The sequence below is a fragment of the Nyctibius grandis genome, chromosome 1, assembly GCF_013368605.1.
Source record: "Nyctibius grandis isolate bNycGra1 chromosome 1, bNycGra1.pri, whole genome shotgun sequence".
NCBI lineage: Eukaryota > Metazoa > Chordata > Aves > Nyctibiiformes > Nyctibiidae > Nyctibius > Nyctibius grandis.
This window is the reverse complement of record NC_090658.1, coordinates 36561273-36584805: the sequence shown is the minus strand read 5'-3', so window position 1 is coordinate 36584805 and position 23533 is coordinate 36561273. Positions and strand designations below refer to the sequence as shown.

Sequence of the window (23533 nt, the reverse complement as noted above, 5' to 3'; positions counted from 1 at the left end):
AGGTTATATTTAGTATTTGTAGTCATCGTAGATTTTAATTGATAGACTACTAAGCTAGATGACATAGTGGTGAGAAAGAAGGTAGGAATTTAAAAATTCAGAAAAATAAATATGCACAGGACTAGAAGAAATAAGTTGAGTCATTGATTCCAGGTCTTTGTGGAAACAGAAAGCCAATCACCAGTCACTTCCTGCATAATCGTTGTTGCAGAATACCCCTTGTGAGACTGAATGCATCAATTAACAGTGTGCAATTGAACATATAATTTGAAATGTCCTTCGTTTGTATAGTTACATCAGATTTTTTAATTTTATTTCAGCATAGTATGAAGTCGTATTTGTAAATCACTAATTTCTTCTAATAACAGTAAGGTGTTCATATCTTCATCTGTGATTTCTGTTAGGCCGTTGCTGTCTTTTTGCGCCAGATTTCTGAGTACAGAATGCAGCTTTGGGAAATTTTGCTTCTAAGCTATTCTAGTTATTTAACGATGTCATCCTCATGGCAAAGGTTCTGAGATCAGGATATCATGAGGCTTGAAGATACGTATGTACAGATTCTGCAGACAGAATTGAATAAGGAAAAGCTGACGGGCTCTTTATAAATGAGCAACAATGCAATAAAAGAGTACAGCAAAGGACATACTTTCAAAAGTCTCAGTTTCCTAATATTCCTCTTAAATGTTATAAGCATGCTTTCTTACCTTCCTTCCTTACTGGTTCTTAAAATTCTTCAAATTTCCGTATTCCTTTTAATGTTCATGAACCTACTGAGAAATATACTTTGGAAACCTTTAATATAGGTGATTTGTAATAAAAGATAAAGGCTCACTGAATTATCTGTAGTTTCAGCTAGTAGATCAGTCACTAAAAAGGACCTGAGGAGAAAGCCTTACCTGTTGTAATCATCAATTTATTCTCTGAATTATTAGTCTGAGGTAAATATACCTGAAAGATTTCTGCAACTGCTAATCATACTACTTTGCACCACATGCATGCTTGTGGAGGCAATGCTTGCGGAGGCAAGCCATCTTTTTTTACTTCAAAAGTTGCAGTTCTGTGAATAACAAAGTTATTTTGTGGGTGGAAAAGCTGTTTTGCTACATTGCTTTCAGAAACCAGATCTTCATTCTGTGCTGTCAAAGAATATGAATTCAGAAGCATGGACAAATGGTTCCTCTCTGCGTTTCTGTGTTCTTGAGAGTCTAGCAAAGATTTTCTGTTACCCTTTCGATCAAATATCATTCTCATTTCAGTGGTTCGTATTGCCAGACTGTTTCTAATAGAAGGCTGCAAGAGCATGTTCCAAAGGGATTTTGAGGAGCAAAAGTAGGAATTAATAATTTCTGGAACTCTGTTTCTTTTAAGTGGCTTGCTAATGGCAATCGTCTTTATTATCAAGCTTTCATTTCAGAGGGGCATAGGGAGAGCTCGTAGACTGCAGACTTGTCATTTTGGATCTGGTATCTGAGGGTTCTCTTCTTACTTGAGCACTGTGAAGTTTGATTGGTATTAGTGAAGCTTCTAAAAATGGTTTAACCAATTGAATTTTTATATGAAAGGAGCTGTTTGGAGAACAATTGTGGAATGAGATTAACTGATACCAATCACAGCATTTAGAAATTATTTGGTTTATTTCTAATGTTTTGTCCCATGGTGTTTTTTGTTCAGTTTTCAGTAAACACACATTATTCACAAAGCAAAGGAGAAGGAGGAATGCAGATGGTGCGGTGTCATACTAAACACACTGCACAGTGGTCATATGGAGCCCAGTTCATTAGAAGAGGCATTAAAAAAAGAAAAAAAGCTTTACTGCTTGTGTGGGATCCTGGGCAACAGAGCATTGCTTTAGTAGTTTAGTATGTATGGCAGTTTTAAAATCTCTCAAAGATATGAATTAAAATTTAACACTTAAGACAACCATCCAAATTGAAAGCTCTGTTACACTGCTAATACTTTTTGATGATTAGTGCAGTTCACTTGCAATTTGATATAGCTTTATTTAACAACTGGGCACAGCCAAGTAGCGTTAATGATTCATTACTGTTTAATGGACCCTTTAATCCAGGCCTTCACACTAGTTTTATTTTAACTGCTGTAGTGCTAAAGCTTACATGATGAATTACAGAAAAAAAAAAGAGAGAGTATTATGATGAAAGTGTAAGCAAAGCCTGAACTCTATGGGAATATGGGTAATTTTTCAGTTGCTAAATCCTACTGACTGAGGAAACTTTTTTTTCATGTGCAAACAAAATATAATTGGCTTTAAAACTCTTGATAACTATACATGATATTCAGGTGAACTAACTTTTTGGACTTTAAATAACAATTTTGTTAAACTGAGAAATTGAGAAGTCATACATGTATGTATGAATCCTCAGGACTAGTTCTAGTTCCTTTTCAAAAGAGAACAGTTTAATGTCTCTTCTTACACCTCTTTTATGTTTTTTACTACAATGCTATAGTAATGGAAATATCAATACTTGCTGGTATTTTTCTAGCCAATCATTATAGAAGACTTGATTCATTTAATGATGGGTTCTACTCCCTTAGATTCCAAATCATGAATGTAATACAAATTTCAGAACTTTTGGACTATTAATAGTTGATCATATTTTCTATTATCTTAAGTGAAAATCCAAGCTCTGTAACGGAAAAGAAAAGAAAGAACAGCCAGTTTGTTGCATCATTTTATAAGGGCTGTACTGTTACAGTTGGGGGGGAGAAGGGGATGTTCAGATGCTACTATGATTTCTTATTGATTCTGAAAACATACCATGGAGATGTATAATTTTTTTTCACTTTTTCTGTTATATAGTTTTATTTTATAACATCATCAGCCATTTTGATTTATTTGTGTTGTTTTGCCAAAGATTTTCTATATCTGATAAAACTCAGTAATTAATTCTTGGGATGTATGTTAATTGAGTCATTCTATAGAAGAAAAGTTATTTTAGGAAAATGACATCACAAATACTAAACTGCATGTGTTTTTATTTTAAGTGTAATATACTTCTATATTGTCATAATTTTTACATTACTTTCTGCCAGTGAACTACATCTTGGTTTGTGAGGATTCACCCCTGTCCTACTTTTACTAGAGTAGTGGTATATATTTGTGGTTTCAGGCTATTCACATATTATCTTTGAAATTGGTCTTATTACTGTCTTGATATTAGTATTGCTATTAATGTGATTTCATTGTAAGTATTAATATCACATGGGCAAAAACATTGAAGCATTAAAGTTGCCAAATGATAGTCTCACAAGTTAGGAAGTACCAGCATGAAGGTGTTTGTATGCCCTTTACCGGCCTGTCTTGAATGTAAGCCTTATGAGATTTCCATTTTGTTTTTATCATTATTTCTTCCCCAGTCTCTGTGTCTCATGCGCTACACAGAACAGGTAGTTCTCACTTAATAAGCCACAGCTTTTCCGGGTTTTATTTTCTTCTAATACACCATATGATCTGATGTCTTAATTTATATTTGCTGTTTCTTATTTTATTGAGAAAGAACCGAGGCACAGTGAAACTGTTTTCTAATTTTCAGTGTCCAGTTTGGGACACGAAGACTCGTTTTTTTCAGGGACACTTGGTATTATGTAGCATTTCATACATGCAAAGTCCAGCTCCCATTGAGTTCACCAGCAGCTGCACATGCTCAGCATTTCTGCAGGTCAGATCCCACATTCTCAAGCCAGTGACTCAGAAAGTACAGCCATTAAATGAGTACTTGCAAAAAGTTTGATTGAACTGACTTGACTAGTAATTCACCAGAAGTGCATTAAACACAGAGTTTCCCAAGGTGGTATTCAGCTGCCTTCAATTTCCATCTCATCCACTAGACATCTTTCAGTTTCTGCAGGTAGTTAAACAGAGGTCCTGTAAACAACAGTGTATTCTGTTACCTGAGTTAATCTGGTTTAGCCTGTTTACTGATATTGTTATAACTTATTATAAGGTGAAAATATCTTTGGGATATTGCCACAATTTCCTGTATCATTCTTTCTCACACTAGCCTGTCCTGGTAACCCAAATTTCTATCTTAGCTCTTTGGCCTCTTTGTCTTCACCAGCCATAGAATCTTATAGATGAGTTTTAAATTAGTTGAATTACTCCCCTAATAATGTATTTCTTAGTAAATTCTGTACTTGTCATATGGTACTATATTTGTATTTTACTGAATCATTAATAGAGACCAGATATTACAGATATTATATATACTGATGTTGATTTGAGTTGAAATAAAAACTCTTTCCTGCTGCTTTTTTTTAAGGTGCTGGCTATTCTGGTCAGAGCAGTAGTAGAGGATATGGCAGATCGCGCTGGAGAGGTAGCGAGTGGATTGAAGGGGAAATTGCAAGAGCTCTTGGGCAGAGTGACTTCTCGAGTGACAAATGATGGGGAGATCTGGAGACTTTATGCCCAACTTTATGGAAATGGACAGAATGATAGTGCTGAAGATATTGAAAAGGTAAATGTGTTGTGACAGATACGTTTTTATGGATACACACTTCTGGTATAAACCTTCTGTTCTCTGACAAACTATAGTGCTATAGTAATACATGCTCTTGTTCCAGACATGTTTTGCTTTAGTGTTTCTAGAAGCTTGTTTGCTGTTTTTCATGTTCCTACAGCACACATTTTTATTATCTAACAGGAGCAAGATGTTTTACATCAGTTTTTGTGGATTTTTAAAAAATCTCTCTCTTTTATCAGTATTTCATTTTAAAACATCCTATCACAGCATATGTGCCTTGTCTTGGATTTGTATTCTGAAACTTTTCTTGGCAGCAATCTAATGTCTATAATCTAATGGTGGTGGTTTGTTTTTTTTTTTTTAAATTTGAGACTCTGATTCTGAAGACAAGATATTACAGTTTCTAGAAAAGAGTGGATCTTAATGGCCTGATCCAGTGGCATCATAAGCCATCCATATTCTTCTTTGCCATCACTAAGGGAAAATGCATTTAAGATAGTCTACACCACAGTTAGAGCTCCCAGAGTAAAAGTGCTTTGTCCTTACTTAGCTTAAAATGGAATTAAATAATGCTATTCAGTTCTTAATCTGTTGAACCATTGGTTTCGCTTTACCTGTCTCTGGTTTTGCTATGTTAACTTCCATCTCTTCTTCGTATCACTTCCCAGGTAATAGAGTTGATTGCGTTTCCAAAATAACCACTCTGCGCTGCTAGAAGTGTTTACTTTCTTGTATGCTGGAGTGTGCTTTGCATGTGGTATTAAATTTTCAAAATTCAAATAGCCTTGCACACTTAAAAATACTTATGGGTTATCAGATCTTCACTGAAGCTGAAAATACACAGGGTCAGTATTCAGTATGTGTTTCCTAATGAGGGTATGCCTTTTGCCCGGGCAAAAATGTCAGTCTGGAGGATTACTTGTCATTTGATGTCAAGCATATTAGGCAGATGGTGGGGCCTACAAACTGTATGCCTGTGGGGTTAAACTTATAATTATTTGGGCCTTGATCATTGTCTTCCTCTTTGTGCTCTACCCTGTGAAATGCCTTGTTTAGTCATTGCCGGTGTCCATCGTACCTCAAATTCCTCCCTTTTTTCCTTCCTTATTTTTCTTTACACTGAACAATAAAAGGGATTTGGCCTATTTAGAATTCAGAAATACAGACACAGCAATATCCTGTAATATATCCTCAAATTCTTACTCAGACATGCAAAGTAGCAGATGGCCTGTCTATACTATAAATGTAGTCATTTCAGAATCTGGTTACATCACAGTATTTTTCACTAACCCAGTTAAAAACATGGTTTCAATTTATAGAGAAGACAGGACTTTAACTGTGTTTTCTAATCAGACTGGTTATGGAACACACTTATGGTCGAGCTTGCCCTGCAGAATGGAATGATGTTTATAAATACTTAAGGTATGCTTACGTGTGTATCCAAGTATCCTGGTATGATGGCATCATAGATATAGATCATGAAAGAGCAAAACTGCCTACAGCCACAGCATAAATTAATTTACAGTACACTAGATTATCACTGGTAGCTTTCTGATATTGGTATTATAAAGTTAAAAATGTTAAAACCAGTATTTATTGGCTTCAGTGCCACAGAGCACCATCATGTGTCAGTCAGATATTACGTGAATATAACTTTCTGTAAAAAAAAATCCAGATGTATTGTTGCCGTTTTCCTCCACAATTATTATGCAAACAGCAATGAATTCTGAAAGGGCATTATTTACTATAATGTGGCATCATAGAACAAAGAGATGGGAACAGTGTTGCGTACCTCCTTACAAATGTAGGGTTTGGCCTTTATTCCATAATGTAATACCTTATTTAGTGCAGATTTAATTATATTTAAGCAATTTTAGTTCTAACATTGCATTTGAAAGAACAACCTTGTATGTCTGGCTATTGTAAAGGGTGGGCTGGTTGTTGGTTTTTTACCTTTCTGCTCTGCTGCCATGTCTGATGCCATGAATCACTAGAGTCTACAGTTACAATTCACAACAGTGCTTTGTAAATTGAATCAAAGTCAGACAGGGTTTATAAGTTAGGAGTGTAAAACTGTCGAAGTGTTGGGTTTGTGGGTTTTTTTTTTTTAGCTTAGCATATATTTACTCTTACACTTTCATGTATCCGACCTGCCACCTCATTCAGTACTTAATTCTTTCCTATACTGAATGCAGTCCAGTCCACCCCTTTCCCACCGAGGAATCTTTCCAACCTTCAAGTTGCCTGCTGATCCATACCCAGGCTATGAAACCCTTCTGTTCCTTGAACTTGCCCCAGCTCATAACTGTTTCCTTCCAGGATAAATCCAGGTTCCAGAAGTGCAAACAAACAGCCCATAAGACTTTGAATTCTTTCCCCTCCCTGACATCTGTTAGCAAAACCCCCCTAATTTGCTGCTCTGACTCAGACACGTGCAGTCTGAAATCTGTTGTTCCTTCTCTTGGAAGCTCTTGCTTCTGCTGGCCAGAAGTACTACCAATTATAACCTAGGTTATTGTGAAAAAAAATAATTTGCTCTGGTTTGACTTAATATACCTTTACTGCATGAGCAGTTCCATCGCCCATGCCATAGTGATTGGAACTCCGGTGGGAGAGGGAAAGTAGAAGCTTGTGGGGTGATGACCCCCAGATTTAATCTGTATTTGTTCAGCAATCAGAAGTCTTTACTGCACTCATGTACATGGTCCACACGGAAAGTTTTTTATTCCTTTATATGATATTTAAACTCTTCAAAAATATAATTGAAGAGTTGTCATTGAACCAAGCCATTTAACTTCTGGCACGTATCTGTTTTGTATTTCTGATGCCATAGAAAGAAAGCAAAACTCGAAAGCAAAAATTAATTTCTTCTGCTTATATTTTTCTTTTTTTTTTTTTCTTAATAGGACCCTCCTTCCATATTGTTTACATTTATTTTTCCTGTTCACACTGAGAACCAGAGCAATATGGCAGCTAATAGCTGTGTCTGTAAAATACATTATTCACCAAGAATACATATACAGAAAGAAAGCTTTGATGTATTCAGTTATAATTTTTTTAGGTACAAAATTGCTGTTCGAAGTGTGAATACAAGTATTTCTCCCTTTTTCATGTGCATTTAATTATGATGACTTGGCAAACAGGGGTCACATCCATCAGTCTAGACAGATTTTTAAAAGATAAAAATTAGACACATGTTACTTTATATGCCTCTCATACTTGAGATGCAAAATTGGTGAAGAACATCTGTGTTACAGCTGGTGCTTACCGTTGCAGAGAAGGACACTACTCCAACTCACAGGAAATCAAGCATAGTAAAGATACATTCATTTTCTGGATTGAGCATTAATTTCATAGATACTTAAAACTAAAGTAGTCTCCTTGTTTGTTTGCTCACATACTGATCATTTTTCTTCCTCCTTGCAGTCACTGCAGTGTCTCACTAAGGCACATAAATGTGAAATTCAATCAAGTGAGTGGGAGAAAGATGTTTCTTCTTTTAAGGAAGTGGTGAAAGGAGCCATAGAGATTGCACATGGTATGTTCTACCTGAAAAGAACTTCTATTATTCATGAAGAGTTTAGCAAATATTTGTTAAGCTTAGTGACAAAATAATGTTATACTTTATCCATTATATTTATTCCTACCATAGAGAGTCCTCTAACAGAGAGCATCATCCTGATAGTGCATATAAAAACATACTTGGAATGAGGCAGAAATTGTGTTGGGGGAGTCAGTAAACATATAACCAGTAAACATGGAATCAATTATTTTCATGGTCTAGCAATTTCATAGTGCAAGTGAAAATGCACCTGTAGTTCATCTCAGTCCTCAAATCATCACGTAAGTTTGATTGACTGTGCCAGTCAGGAGATGGACAAAACTTAGACTTGGTAAGACTATTCACGGTGCTGTGATATTTATGTTTAAGAAGGATACATATACCTGTTGGCTTTAGAGTTATCTTCCCAAAATTACTTGGCATTCTTTTTCTTTGTGTTTCTTTTTGGGGATATTACATTAAAAAATTGTCTATGGAAGATATCAAGATTTTTAATTAAATGTTGTTGTTTAAACATTATTGCTATAGAGCTAATGCTTTTTTGTTTTGGGGTCCTTTTCTTCTGTGTCTGGATTCTAGTGGCTATAAAATGCAGCAAGAACAAATCTAATCATCAGGAAGCTTTGCAGATACTTTCCTCAGCTCGGCTCAACTTACGTGGCTTGTCATCCAAAGCAAAGGTAGGAATGTTTGAAAGGTAGGAATTTCTGTTTGAAAGCTAGGAATCTTTGTTCTGTTGCCAGAAACCATTTCTCTGTTCTGAGTCATTGATAGATCAAATAATACCTGCCTGTCCCAGTGCATGAACAGATGCATATTCACCTCTATGCTGTTAAGGATTCCAGTATTAAGTAGACTTTTATTTATACCCTTCTTCCTGCTAGGCTTTGACTGAAATAAACCTACTACTCTAAAATGCCAATGCTATCTCTTAGACTAAGTTAGAATTTTACTTAAAATGTCGGGCAAACAGACTCGAATGTTTGGAAGAAATCAGTCATTTCGAAGACCTGTTCCTTCTGTGAGTAGTCATGGGGGAAGCAGGGCAGTCTCAGAAAGAATGTATGTAAACCTGCAGAAAGGACCAAAATGTGTCAGGACTACTTTGCATCACTTGAAGTGTTTTAAAAACAAAGTTATTTATTAAAAGAGAGAACTAATTTTTAATAAGGTTTTCATGGATACCCTACCAATTCAGATATTAATTCATTGAAAAATGTCATCATGTTTGAATCATCTGTTTGGTTTTTGGAGTTGTGCCTCCATAGTCAGGCACCCAAAGAGCCATGTCTGTTTCTGGACCATTATTATCCTAATTTTACCCTTCATCTTACAACATGAGACACAGACATTGTTTCACTGAGGACTGATCTGGAATACATATTCAATCAAAATACACTTAATGTCTTAAAGAAGTATTCTTCCTGGCTGTGTGTGGGGTTTAGTAAATGTGAATTACAGAGCATAAGTTTTATAACATGTGTGCTTGTGTTACAAAGTGTTGATCCATCATCAGTGTGCTAAACTTGGCTCACTCTCTTTTAAGTCCTATAATTTTAAGGATAAAAGTCTAGGAAAGTTGTGTAAGCAGACACAAGCTGGCTCTGTAACTGTGCTTTTAGATATTGGTATACGTAAGTCTTCAGAATGTGGTGAAAAAAAGCCACAACATGTATGTTTAGTTGTGATTCACAAAATGGTTTTAAAAAAAAAAGTGTGTAGACTGAGTATGACTGTAGAGAAAGCAAGACTACTTGACATAAATTATATAAAAACAAGTACAGGTCATTTATATTATGCAATATCATGCAGTATCTGAAAGATTAAGAACAGGTGAGTCTAGTAAATTGTATTCTTAATTCCTGAAGGCACTAATTAAATGAACATCTCTGTTATTGGCAGATAATGGTGCCTCTAAGTTTTATGGCACTTCGGAGAAAACTGACATGTTAGAGATAAAGCGATTGGTGTGATCGCACTGTTTTTGCATACTTTCCAAGATGCCATCTTCTTTTTAATTTGAAGTCATACTGAATTTCCAAAATGTGTTGTGGTTTAAAAACTCAGTCATCTTCTGTAAGATCCTATGCACAAACAGTTTAGCACTGTTTAGGCCTGTCCAAGCTTGACTGCAGCATCTCCTTATGCTGCCTTGTGAGTCAATATTGGTGTGGGGGGTTTTGTTTTCTTTTACAGAGAAAAGCACTTAAAAAAATGGGCAAAGAGCAACTCGGTAGTTAAGATTTCAGAAGGAATAAAGGAACAGTGAAAGCAACTTTTAAAAGATAAAATTCCAAAATTCTGTAGTCAGGACGTGCAATTGGAACAATTCAGTAGTTTTTTGTACAGGAGAAACAATGTCGATTCTCAGACTTCTCGCCTTTCCTGGGATCTCCATCTCTGACATTCCAGCTCCTATGTTGTGCTATGGACTCATGATGCAACCACGCTCTGTTGAAGGCTGCAACTTGAAAATGTGTTGTTAATGGGCTCCTTTCTGTACAGAGCCTTCTGGGCAGTCACGTGCTATGGCAAATAGCATAGTGGGCTCTCTTCTGCTCCTTGCCCCCATGCATCATTCAGATCTGACAGCTGGAGTCTCCAGAAAGGAGAAAGGTCATGGAGCTGTATCGTAAATGCATGAAATGCGCGTACGGTTGTGGGGCACAAAGCCCAAAGAATGATGGTGCATGAAACTTCCCCAGACTGCGTCTAGTTGAACAGATCTCTTTAACTGTGTGAAAAAAATAAAAAATAATTATATCATCCTGATTTATTTAGCTGTCTTAGCCAGAAAGAACCAAACTTTTCTGTTACATTCCCAGTGTGAGTTTTTTGGGCTGAAAGTCAGAAAAATTTCTGTACTTGTAGCAGGAACATGTTCCTATTTTTGTGTAAGATGTTCATTTGCTCAGTGACAACACTGTTCTGAGGCACATTGAAGACTTTGGTTCAGGCTTTTTAAGTGCATTTTTGTTTATATACGTATCTGTATTTTTCCATTATGTTTTGATGGTATAACAATGTACAGATGTACTCCAGAGCAACTTTTTTTCCTTGTTTTGTTTTTGTCTCTAAATGTAGGCTTTTCATTTGTGTCAAATGAAGTGTGAGTCACTCTCCCTTTACATAATAAAGGGAAACATATGTTTATGTCCCTCACCACCCCTGTATTTCTGTGGAGTGGTACCTCACACGGCTTCCATATTACTTGAGTCAAATGACAGGTCCTGGCCTTGCAATAGCAACATGTTCTGGTGCAGCATGCACAAAGCTCCAGTCAGAGCTCACGTATCTCAAGGCTTTAGAATAGTCATTTAGCATTCCTCTCCCTCGGTTTCCCTGTAAATATGTGAAGATTATGATTGCTCATAAGTTAGCTGCTTTGTGTTTTTAATGTCTTAAGGTCTTTAAGAACAAGCTATTTTTATTACTCTGTAGGGTTTTGTTTTCTCTTGTCTAACTTAATTATACACAGATTGATGTCTCCACCCATGCATGTCTTGACACCAAATGTTAAAAGATGTTTATTTGGGGTTTTGGAGAAAATGACACAACAGAATATGACCCTGAGAAAAATGGCCATTAAAATTCACAGCTACTAATTTATCAGCAGGTGGGTTTGTAAACTGCAGTGACAGTATGTGAGATGCTCTTCTAATTTGAGTTTCATGGTGAAGTTGTTCACTTGCGATGGGATCTGGGGTCGGCGTAGGCAGTCAAGTCAGAGCAGAAATCCAACATCCACAGGAGGATTTGGCCCCTTTGGCAAAATAATCAGGTGTGTGGCACAGACCGCACATCTGTATATGTGTGTGTGTGTGTACATATATATATATATATATATATGCACCTTCTGTTTATTAGCCACAAAATGGACTTTTTCAAGAGAGAGGTACCATCATAGGTACCAAAAATATGAGAGGCAGGATAGCATTGATGAGCTTTCTGTATTCTGTCTCTACGTGGAAACAGAGAAACTGTATGTCTATTTTAAAATAATGTATTTCTTTTTGTCATGCAGCAGCTTTTTGTAGATGTAACAAGCAATGAGGTTCACAGTGAGATAGCTGATGAGGTGACAACTATGGACAACATGATTGCTAAACTTCAGGAACTGCGCAACCAGCTGAGAGACCAGTGCTGACATACAGACCGGATTTCGTGACAGGAAGACAATAATGACATGTTTCTTTTGCCACAGCTTTTGCTGATGAAATGGTAACAATTCTAATGCAACACTCTCAATAAACATTTTTCTGTACAGTGCTGTTCTTGTGGTCAGCTTTCTTCAGAGTTCAGCCTGCTTTTTAAGATTCTTATCTGCTCTTGCTGTCTTACGAAGTTGCATCTTTTGGTTCCTCAGACTCGGATCTTCTGGAACAGACCTACTTGTATTTATAAGGCGATTACTGAGGATTAGTTCTGCCCGGCTGCGTCACGCCCAGGCGCGAGGCCTCTGTGGGATGCCCCACCTGTGTTGTGAGCAGGGGAGGAGGAGAGGCGCCATGGCGGGAGGAGATGGACAGGCGCTCAGCAGAGGTGGGAGCTGGGCCCAGCCTATCACCCTCCCCAGTGAGGGCGCACAGCCAATCGGCGGGCGCATCCATCTGCTGCTGGCCAATCAGAGGAGCTGTAAGGCTGGCCTGCCAGTGCTGGGAAGCTGAGGTGAGGGCAGGCTGTCATGGCGGGGAGCACCGCACTGGGGGCTGCAGGCAGGGCCAGGGCCTGCGGTGGCTCACTAGGTTGTCAGGTGCTTTCCGATTTTAATTTGGTGTTAATTGCTTACAGGGGAGTAGGAGTGAGGTCCCCAGAGTAAGAATTGAGTCTTTTTTGTTATTCTTATAATACAATCAAAGTAGCAGGGTGTTTGCTGCATTAGGATTTTTAACAGTTATTACTTAAAGCAGTATTTTAGTCAAAAGTACATAACCTGTGTCCCGTGGGCAATAGACCAGCACTTCATTTGGGCCTTTTACAGGCATGGGGATTCCCCCCCACTGAGGCAGCAATAAAACTGCAATCCAATCTAAAATACTTAGATCTGACTAGTCCTGAGTAAGTTATTTTCGTCTAGATTATTTTGCATTGTTTCATTTTCAAGCATCTCTGCTACAGCTCTTCTTAAAATAGGAATTTTTTCAGGGTTTTCCAGAAACATATGCAAAATAGTTTCCTCACTCATCATGATTTTGGCTCTTTCTTCTGTATGAGAACGATGCAGTCTCCAAAAATGTGGTTATCTACATTCTGGGTATGCACTGTCTGTGGTATGGTCATTAAAACTATACCGTTACTAAATGGCAAGAATACACTCGCTGAAGAGAAAGTCAGAAGGTAAAAGGAAACCAAACAATTAATTGGATTTGAAGCAGCAGTAAAAGCATGCTATTTTGGTGTGTGAAGGGAGGAACCATCCTGATGCCTTTGTAATGCTTTGTATCCTTGTAAAGCTGCTTAGAATGGAGAATAAATTTTTGCTGCCAGTATTTTAATATGAGGTTCCCACAAAAATTATTATCTTATCTTAGCAACGGGTTTACCTGCTAGTGAAGGAGAGCTGGCTCCAAAACACTTCTTCATTGAAATGGCCCAGAAAGGGAGGAGGCATTAAAGTTTGTGCAGAGTGAGTTTGCTGGAGGTACTCCCATTTTGCTCATATGTACAGTGAGGGGCCCACCTGACTGAAAAAAAAAAAAGCTGTGAGTTTTGTGACAGACTCCTACCACTACAATCTTTTTATAATTATATTTTGATATTTTTTACCTTATGCACAAAGAAAAGAAAAAAATCTTTATTATTTTGTTCCCAGCACTAAATTTCATTGGGAAGAAAAGGTTTAGGTGTGGAATCATTCGGTGGCAGAAAAATCTCCCAATTTTTCTTGTGATCTTACGGCAAATTTTAAACCCTAACAACTTGAAAACATGAGACTTGAATTCAGTTGTCTTGATTTAAATGAAAATAATTTCCATTGCATCTACCTGAGACACTTTTATAACCGAAGTTTGGAGGTGCAGAACATGAAGCCACATTCATTTTTGTGTAATGGCATCTGCCTAGCATTTAATAATGCCAGGTGGGAAGTTAACATTTCATATAGAATATTAGAGAGGTCTGTGAGAAGGCCTTTATTTCCTTTCCCTTTTGAAAATAATTTTTGTTTCTTTGCCTAAGGTGGTCACATGAAAAAGTCATTCTGCTCTTGCAGTGTCGCTCACCTGCAGTACTTCACATGTTTTCTCAGCACAGATTTTTTCCTCATTTGAGTTTCCCTTTCTTAGCAGATGTGTGGAATATAAACAGCTTTGTCTTTCACCTACCTAATACAGGGAAAGCTTACTATCCGCAGACAGTGTGTTCCCGAAGATTGGGATGGTTAGTGTTACAACAGCACACCAATTTCCTGTCATAATTAATGTAAGAGGGGGAACATGTCTAGAGAGACTTAAAAATACGCAATTTAAATATGTGCAGACAATATACGTGGTGTGGAGGATGGAGAGGCAGGAGCTGGCTCACTGTTCAGGAAACACTGGCTTTTCAAAACCGATAACCAACCATCCTAGAAGATCTCAGCTACTTCATCCATGAGACTGAATGCCTGATGTAGATCTCTTACCAGGTATGTTCTTTTTTCCTCTTTCTTTGTATTAGTGGCATTTCATCTTCCTCGGATACAAGGTGAGCCTATACTCTTTCTTTGGAGTTGATCACAGAGGCCTTTTAACACTTTACGGACACAAAAGCCTCAGTTTTGTATGGTACTAGTTTTCTGTGCTCATGCCAGCAGCATTTGATTCAGAATAGCTCTAGCGGACCATTGTCATGAAGAAAATGTTACTGTAAAAGCTCTGGCTGTCAAAAAAACTTGCTAGTATGCTGGCATGGAAAGAGAAAGGAACCCTCCCTAAACAGACTGCAGACTTTCCAGATCTCCATCTTATGGGGAGCATCTGTCTTCTAACATGGGGATGTTTTTCACTCAGATGGCTCCCATGACACTTGCAGAATCCTTGAGGGTTTAGCAAAACTGGACAATCCTTTCCCAATGTAGTTGTCACACCTACAAATACCTCTATAACATCTGTGTTATTTTAAAGTGCTGTATGTACAGCTGTATCATAACGATTACTTAGTGGAGCATGGACTCAATTAAGCAATACTTTGCAGGAATGGCTTACAGTTCACAGCAGAACTTCAGGTACTGCCGATCTTTTCTTTTGGACTTTAGAAGTATCAGGGATTACCCATTTTGTCATCTCTCTGCCATTAGAGCTAATTTGGAGTGAAATAGAGGTAAAACAGATGAGTCTAGAATTTTTCAACTTCTACCTACCCAGACAGGGAAAGCAACTATCTCAGGGTTTTGAAGATGAGTATAAAGCCAGTAAAGCTTGAAGGAAGTATGATGTATGAAAAAGAATCTATTTCCATGGCCTTGTTTGGGTTTGTTTATATGTCTTTGACCTAATATGGTTCAACCTATGATGCATTTTCAGCCACTGGTGATTAGAACACAGCGAAGATCTCCTGATTCACCAGGAGGGCTGTGTCTATGCAGAGGAAGTGTACACAGCTGGGTGTGGTGCTAAAAGGTTTTCTTGGGCTGGGACATCACTCATGAGCAGAAGTGAATGTTGGTAGGGCCAGTGAGGCCACGGTGACTCAGGCAGGTCATCCCGAATAAATGCCAGTAAATGTTGTGTTCCACGTCACATCGTCTTCGATGTTCCTTCCACCACACTGACTGGTACATTCGGAAAGGCAGGCAGCTCTTATCCCATCATTCATGCAGAGCTCTGCACTAAAAGTGCCTTGGAAAGAGATAAAACTTGGAATAATTTTTCAGATCTAAAATTGGTATGTGGCTTATATGCAGATACAGAGGATACATTTATAAGTTTAGCATTTGGATATGTACGTACATTGGTTAAAACTACACCTCTAATTATTTTCAGAATAAATAAGTCAGAAAAAAAACAGGTATTAATTTTATCCTGCTTTGGAGCAGTACTGCCCAAGAAGGTATAAAGTCACTTTGAAATTATTTTGACTTAGCTCTTCTGTTCAGTAGTTCTGTCTTAATATCAGTGACTGTATGAATGACAGTACAGATGGACATAGTGTATTTCAGGAGATAAAAGGAAGCTAAAAAAACTCATGCTATTTCCAGAGTAATACAAATTAAAATAATATACAAGCATTTAACTTCTCTTCATCTGCATTCATGCAGAGAAGTAGGGAAAAAATAGCAGCTGATAGCGTACAACTTGGGTTCTCTGAACATAAAAATAAACTGGAATTTGATAGGATAATATTATTCTAAAGAGGAAAAAAGTTACCATTAACTGTATGGAGTTGTTTTCAATGTGATTACTCAAGTGCTTTGTGTTTCAAAAATTACTTCAAGAAATTAATTTGATTGTTTATAATGTATGTATATATGTAAGCACATATGTATGCATATATGTATACATGTATAAGCATGCACGTATACATAATCATGTGTGTCACAGAAAGTTGTTAATTCTGAAGGTGTAAGAGGTACATTTACAGGAAGGCACATCTCATGAAAACAGTATGCATTACAGAGTCTGGAACATATGTCAGCCCTCTATCTGCATTTCTAGCATGCTTGCCACTAATCTAAGTGCTGACTACAGGATTGATTGTCTTCCTTCAATAATGACTAGTTATTTTGGGGGTACTGTTGAAGAAACCTTTAAAGGCACCTGACTTTGGAAGTGAATGTGCTAAGCACTCTCAGAGAACTAAGCAGAGCCTTTCCATCTCTCCTACATTACTCGTTCAAAGCCCCTATTTTCAAAGTCCTATTCAGATTTGACAAAATTAGGCCTAAGGATCAGCCTGAACATGGATCATCTAAATTTGCTATTAACAGGCAGTAACTAGAGACTTTGTGAATGTTCACTGTAGTTCAGGGAAAAAAAACTTTGCTTTCATAATTAAATACCTTTAAACACTGTCTGCCTTAACTCTGAACTTCCTGCTCTCTTTGTTTCAGCTCCATTTTCCAGAGAGCTTTTTCTTGCTGGTCTACTGGCTAGGTTTAAAATATGTAAACAGATACATTTTAACATATGTTGTTTTCATTTTTTTTTATTCACATAAGAGATTTCCATTGATGTCTGCCATTACAAAACTGTGGTTTCATCCATTTATGAAGCATTTTAAATTCAAATAGTAATAGAGTTGACTTTGTATTAGGGCTGAAAAATCAACAGAATGGAATTTTAGAAATTATTTTAGTTTGTCATAAAATTATGGTGGTTGCCTTGAATTTAAGACAGACACGGGTAGCATTTACTTTAAGAAGCGCTTTAATTTGCATTTCTGAAGATGTTTTATGTACACAAGCACAAGTAAAAGATGTGCCTGTCCCCTGTTGAGAACTGCCAAACCAGTAACACTTTTTTTTGAGCTAAAAAGTCATAAGCAGATCAGGCCAGATGTAGAAAAATCCATCCTGTACGTTTTACATGATAGGTTTCCAAAATAAAACTGACAAATGAGGTGTATTTCACAATGTGAATGGCAAAAAAATATTTACTGTTATGCAAAAGATATTGCCATACTGCAATACAGATAGTTTTTGCACCATTCATATCTACTTATAAATAGATAGGTTTCAATCGACAAGTAGCTTATTCAGGCATGTGCTCAAATATAGTAGCTGCATTCATTAGACAAACATTTGTACTAATCCCTCAGCTACACTAATAAAAGAGTAATCCTTTATAGGCTGAATGTAGTGGCAGAGGGTTCTTTTTTGAACTATTAACATCCTTCAAAGACCAAGGTCTAATCATTATTAGTGACTGTATTTGGTTTTCAGCAAATGAGTTGAAAATTGGTAACCCTGGCAGCATGTTAAGTTAGAATTCCTTACTGAAAATGGAGACACCCTTACTCTTAGAAGCAGCTTATAATATACACTGAATCTTAAGTAGATTCGTTCCTGCTCTTTAAACAATCAAAAACCCCACAGAACAACAGCAGTCTTGTTGGGCTTGTTTTGTTTTGTGTTGTTTTGGTTTACTATTTTTATAGCATTTGCCCTTTCACTTGCTTCTTTCTCGCTTTTGATTTTATTGTTAAGGCAAGAAAAGTAAGTTTGTGGATTCAGGCTGGCTTCACTGAGCAAGACAAGGGTGCTGGGTAGGGACAAGACAAGTAAGCGAGTCACAGCCCTTCCATACCAGGATAGATAAAAGACCTATTACAAATTTAAACCACTAATACTGGTCTAAACCTAAATTGGGTCTCTGCAAGAGCAGGGTGGTTTGGGATCAAAAATCTGTGATAATTTTCTGTATAGAACTGTTTTCCAAGCTGACCTAAGTATGAAAGTCCATTTTTCTGTTTCCAGTTTACTCTGACCCGTATGTTTTCTCAGAACACACCAAGAACCTTTTACTCACCAGTGATGTCACATATCCCTTCTCCATTTTTTTCCCTATTTATTTTAAACCCCAATGATCTGTGAGTCAACTACAACAGTTCTTGGCCAAAAACCAGTGTAACAAACCAGGCAAAGAAATACCAGCCAAGAGCCATGCAACGGAAAACCAAGATTAACAACACGAAAATCTTCAAAACTGCAAGTTAGCCTATTAATGACATCGCTGCCCAAGTGAAGGAGCTAAATTTTGCAAGTCACATTTAGAAGTTAACTGCTACAATTCAGCTCTTTTCCACTGTCATGTCTAAATGAGCATCATATTCTTTCCATGTTAAATGCAATCATTCCATCCACCTCCAAGCCTCTTGTCCTGCTTAATTTTCAGTTTCTGCTCACTGGAATGGTGATTCTGCAGTTGTGGAAACCACCTTTGTGTTTCTCTCTTCAGCTTCTCTGGCACAGAGTTGGCTTGCCCATCTTTATGTGATCTCTCAGCTATCTGGCAGTTTTGTGACCTTTGGTCCCTGGAAAAGCACCCTTGATTTTTATAGTTCTTTGTGTGCTTCTGCCCCACAGCAATTTCATATTGTTCATTTCCAGTAGATGTACCCCTTCCTCCCCTCCCTGTAATCTCTTTTCCCCGCTTCTTTAAGGTTTCTTTGTGAGTTCTTGGTAGGAAAGATGCTAGGAAGGACCTTGAGGTTGCAATTAGTGTAGAGAGTAGCTAACAGCAACATGAAAAATGTAATTTGCAGTGAGATGAGAGCTACTTGAAGGAGTGGAAAAAGGATGTGTTTCCCTCTGCCTTGGCTGAGCCCCTTGGGGATGAGACAGAGGGCAGGTACCTTTACGTTTAAGGGGGGGTAAAGGGCACTGTAAGCCTTTGCCAGAAAACTGAGACTGTGGAGGGAGAACAGCCACCCAGAGACAGTGATGATGGTCCCTGTGGAACTGCTGAAACAAGGAAAAAAAGATTAGTACTATTCATCAGGCAGGAAGGCACAAGTCTTTCCTTGAGCAGAAGGTTGAGCAGTAAATAACCAGACCAAACTACTACATTGCCAGACAGAGATGGCAGACCAACCAGAAGTAACAGACGCAGCTGGAGAGCAAAGGTAAGTCACAACTTGGCAATAGCCCAAAATCAAAAGAACCAAACTGTAGACACCAGTGCCAGTGTACTGTAGGGCTTTTAACAGCCCATATGGTCTGAGTGATAGTGTCTGTTTGGGAGCACTCCAGCCATACCTACAATTTTTTTGGTTTATTCACAGCAATCCATCTTGCACTGCTCAGGTTTTGCTATTGTCAATGCTATCACCTCCTATTTTGAGAGGCTTGTAATTTGACTGTAAATTCTATGCAGTCCTAAAACCAGGCACAGTGAACACAGCCTCAGTCAGCTGGCATTTTCAAGAGAAAAACAGGCAAGTAGTTTGCAAGTTTGACAAGCTGCTGGAACCAGATAATTTTTGAAATCTGTAACTACAAAACTAATTTACTGTCATGCTAAGCAGAGGGGGTTTTTGTAGCTGAAGTATGTCTTGAATTTGGTCTGTGCTCCACAAGGGCTTTTACTGCTGTACTAATCTCTAAGAAAGGTGATAGGCAAGCAAAGCAAGTTGAAAAGAATGAGTATAGAATAACTTGTGCAGTTTCAAACAGAACTTCAAGTTGAGTCCTGTATAAATAAATGGGGGAAGGAAAAAAAAAAAAGAAACTGACTATAGACACAATTTAAGAAGTGAGGTCCATAAAATGAAATGAAACAGTGATAGTACTGAGAATGCGCAGTGTTGGGACACCATTCAGAGATGGCGCAGGCAGCGAGATACTCGCTTCTGTCTGCACATGCTGTTGTACTTCAGAAACAGTTGTCAGATATGATTCAGGTTCTGAAATGTTCCTAATCAGAACTATAGCAAACTTTTGGCAAACTATTAATCAGGAGGATTGACACTGAGGTCAGTAGGATTTTTCCAAGTTTCCTGAACATCTTGGAGAAACATTCAATCTCCTGAGGTTAAGCCTTTGCTTATCCTGTTCCCTTGGCATCCTGTGTCTATTATACTGTTATGAGTGCCTCACTCCCTTGGATAATACCAAGAGTTTTGTGCTTTGATTGGGTGACACCAGCTACCTAACTTACTGCAGATGTCGCAGACCACTCTTACGCATATGTGTGCAAGGACACACAAGTACACACACACACTTCTCTTGCTTGTAGCAGCCCTCTCTCCACCTCAAGGCAGAGCAAAGCAATCTGGGATGTTCTGCTGCACAAGGTGACATGTCTGGGACTCTTGCTTCTCAGTGTTTTATCCATCCTGCACATGAATGCTCCCACTCATTACTGCAGTGTTTGAGCGTCTGCTACATAACATCATTGACTGTAAACAAGTCTCTTGTTGATATCGTGGGATCTTTGGATTTCTGCTCTTTCAAGCATTCTGCTTGAGGCAAAATTTCAGAGTTTCTAGTTAAGGTTTTATTATTTCTATGAGGTTTAACTGAGTGAAAGAGATGTCAGTTTTGTGAAGGTCACTCTTACCATGGTGGGGTGGGTTGGTTGGTTGGTTTGTTTTTTAAGAGAAAGAGTTTGCAGTTTTTTTCTTAAAGAAGTTGAACCCTATGTTTTGCTGGCAATGCCTTCAGCTGAATGGTCAGTTTGATGCTGAACTTGGAGACTTAAGGGAACTGGGACAAGGAACCTTGGAAGGAGATGACAAATTTGTTTCTTAAAACTATAAATATATATATAATGCCATTGAGTGTTTAGATCTTTTCCGGACATTTTCTCATACATTCATACTATAAATTATTTTGCACATTGCAAATGGTTTTTTTCATATGGATCCTTGTGGAAGTATTTTCCTTGTGAAAGTATTGGGAAGGCAGTGAAGGTAGCTTGCTGTGACAACAGTGAACACAACTAGGATATGTTGCCACACACTGCCTGCGCATGTTGTGGATCACTGCAGATATGTCCACCTTCCAAGACATAAATCCAAAGGAAAACCTGATATCCTCCCTGATGCCGCTTCTTGCTGTAATGACATTTCTACAACAAGGTTCTGCACCAGTGAAAACAAATGGGTTTTGTATTACGGGATGGCAAGGTAGTATCTATGCAGAAAAGCAATTGCATTTGAGTGGTTTTAAGCATTCATGCTTTGATTTATTGTCACTGAAATTTAATCTAGGGTGTTTTTTTCCTTTGGACTTTCTCTGTGAGAGTTCTAGTGAAAATATTGCATCAGCACTTCAGGAATGGAGCAGCAGTGTTGTTCTGATCTGTCATATGCAGAGGCCATGAACTTCCCCTGAGAAACCCAGTGAAACAGCCTTTCTACTCACTTCAGGACTGGTAGTGTAAAGAACACTTCCTAAACTTGGGCCCCTACAGTAGCCCTCACAACTTATTCTGCATGTGAAACTGACTTATTTGCATATTCTTGTTGTATGCTGTGGAGGAAAGTTACTCGTGTGTGTGTGTGGATTTATCACAGTGGATCCCAGCACAGTAGTAAGGGCAGCATCCTTGAAGAAGTAGTGACTCTTCAAACTTATCTGAGCGTGATGTTATGAGACCTTAAATGTGCCTTTCTGCAAGCTTAAATGTGTTAAGCTTTTGTGAATACTTCAAAATTTATTTGGAAAAATAATTAAAAATAAAAAGTAGAGATTTAAGAGGAAGATGTCTGAAATAATATTAGACATTTTAAACATATAAACATCCTCACAGCAGTCATGCATCTATTTGACAGAAGCTTAAAAATAACTTTGTCTTTAATGCTTGGTAAAATTGCGTGTGTGTGAGTCCATGTATGTGTGCAGTTTTGTGCCTTTTAAAGGCGAATGATGCTAATACAGCTTTATAATTTACTGTCCTGTTTGCACTTGATACCATCAGTGATCTCAGCACAACTCTGGAAATGCTGTTTAATTGTGGCAGAATGAGGGCATGGGTATAAATATTGTTTTGTAAATCTCTCTCCTAAATATTGACTGTATTGCAGCCATGGGATGGGAGGGTTTAAGAAATGATGTGTTGGAAGAGCTCAGCTCTGTGCCAGGGGTTGGAAAGGATGATGTAGCAATGCTTTGACTAGGAATCTCAGTTAAGAGAGTTTTTAATTACTCTTCTGCTTTTTCCTCATTTAAAAACAAAATCTAGATAAGAATATACACACATTGTCCTTATCCCTATTTGTTTTTATTGCCCCTAAAACAAAGCAGCAGCAAAACCTCCATGTGCTATTGTCAGAGGCATGCAAGGCACAAGATGACCAGTCTACCAGGCAGCAATGTTTTCCTTTGCCTTCCAGCACCTAATGCTTGACTCAAGAATAGCATCAAGCTCTAAGTGCGTGTTGTTGACAGCAGAGGACATGCACAAGCATTCTTGCTTTTGTTTGCTCCTTTCTTACTTGTGGTTTTTGCCAAAAAAATTCTCCTTTCTAAGGCCCCATAAGAGACAGATGATGACCTCCCAGGTTTTTATTGATCTTTCCTTCTCCTCTCTGGACTCAGAGAGGGGCATTATAGGAGGGAATAACAGCTTTATCTGCAATCTCACCAAGGGGATCTTTGACACCCTGCTCCCTCCAGAGCCATGGGGAGGCCCTCTGAGCAGTGCAAGTTCTGCAGCCACCAGTTCTGTTGCCTCTTCCTTGCCTTAAGTCACCACCTCACACATTAACCTTCCCAGTTGCAACTTGTTTACAGCTGCCTTGTCTTCAGGATGCTCTTTGAGAAGTTCTGTGCCTCCCAAGGACCCTCCTTTCTTCTGCAGCACAGCTCTTCTGGAGTCAGGTTCACGCCAGCATGGTCCCTTATGAGGAACCCACAGGGTTCACAGGCAGGGTTTGGAGAGAAAGCCCCTGGTGACTTTGCTACTCCCTGTTAACCTTTGAGTCAGCAAAGGTAATTCAGATGGCTCAAGGAGGGGAATGGGAGTGCAGAGACTTCTGATCCTTTCTCTTGGCTTCTCTCAAATGAAAGGGAGATTGGAATTGCATTTTCTCCTTACAGTGTTAAGTGAGGTGTCCCTGTGCCTTAAGA

The 23533-nt window shown here is 38.2% G+C and overlaps 1 protein-coding gene across 2 annotated transcripts in view; it reads left to right on the top strand.

Annotated features, from left to right (window-relative positions):
- Positions 1-12309, top strand: part of TTC27 (tetratricopeptide repeat domain 27) — a 140397-nt gene extending 128088 nt beyond the window's left edge. For both annotated transcript variants that reach the window (XM_068403671.1, XM_068403664.1), the window contains exons 17-20: positions 4278-4475; positions 7908-8019; positions 8623-8723; positions 12068-12309. In XM_068403671.1, the coding sequence (XP_068259772.1) occupies positions 4278-4475; positions 7908-8019; positions 8623-8723; positions 12068-12190 (534 nt within the window). In that variant the 3' untranslated portion in view covers positions 12191-12309. The remainder of the gene's footprint in view (positions 1-4277; positions 4476-7907; positions 8020-8622; positions 8724-12067) is intronic.
- Positions 12310-23533: the final 11224 nt, after the last annotated feature.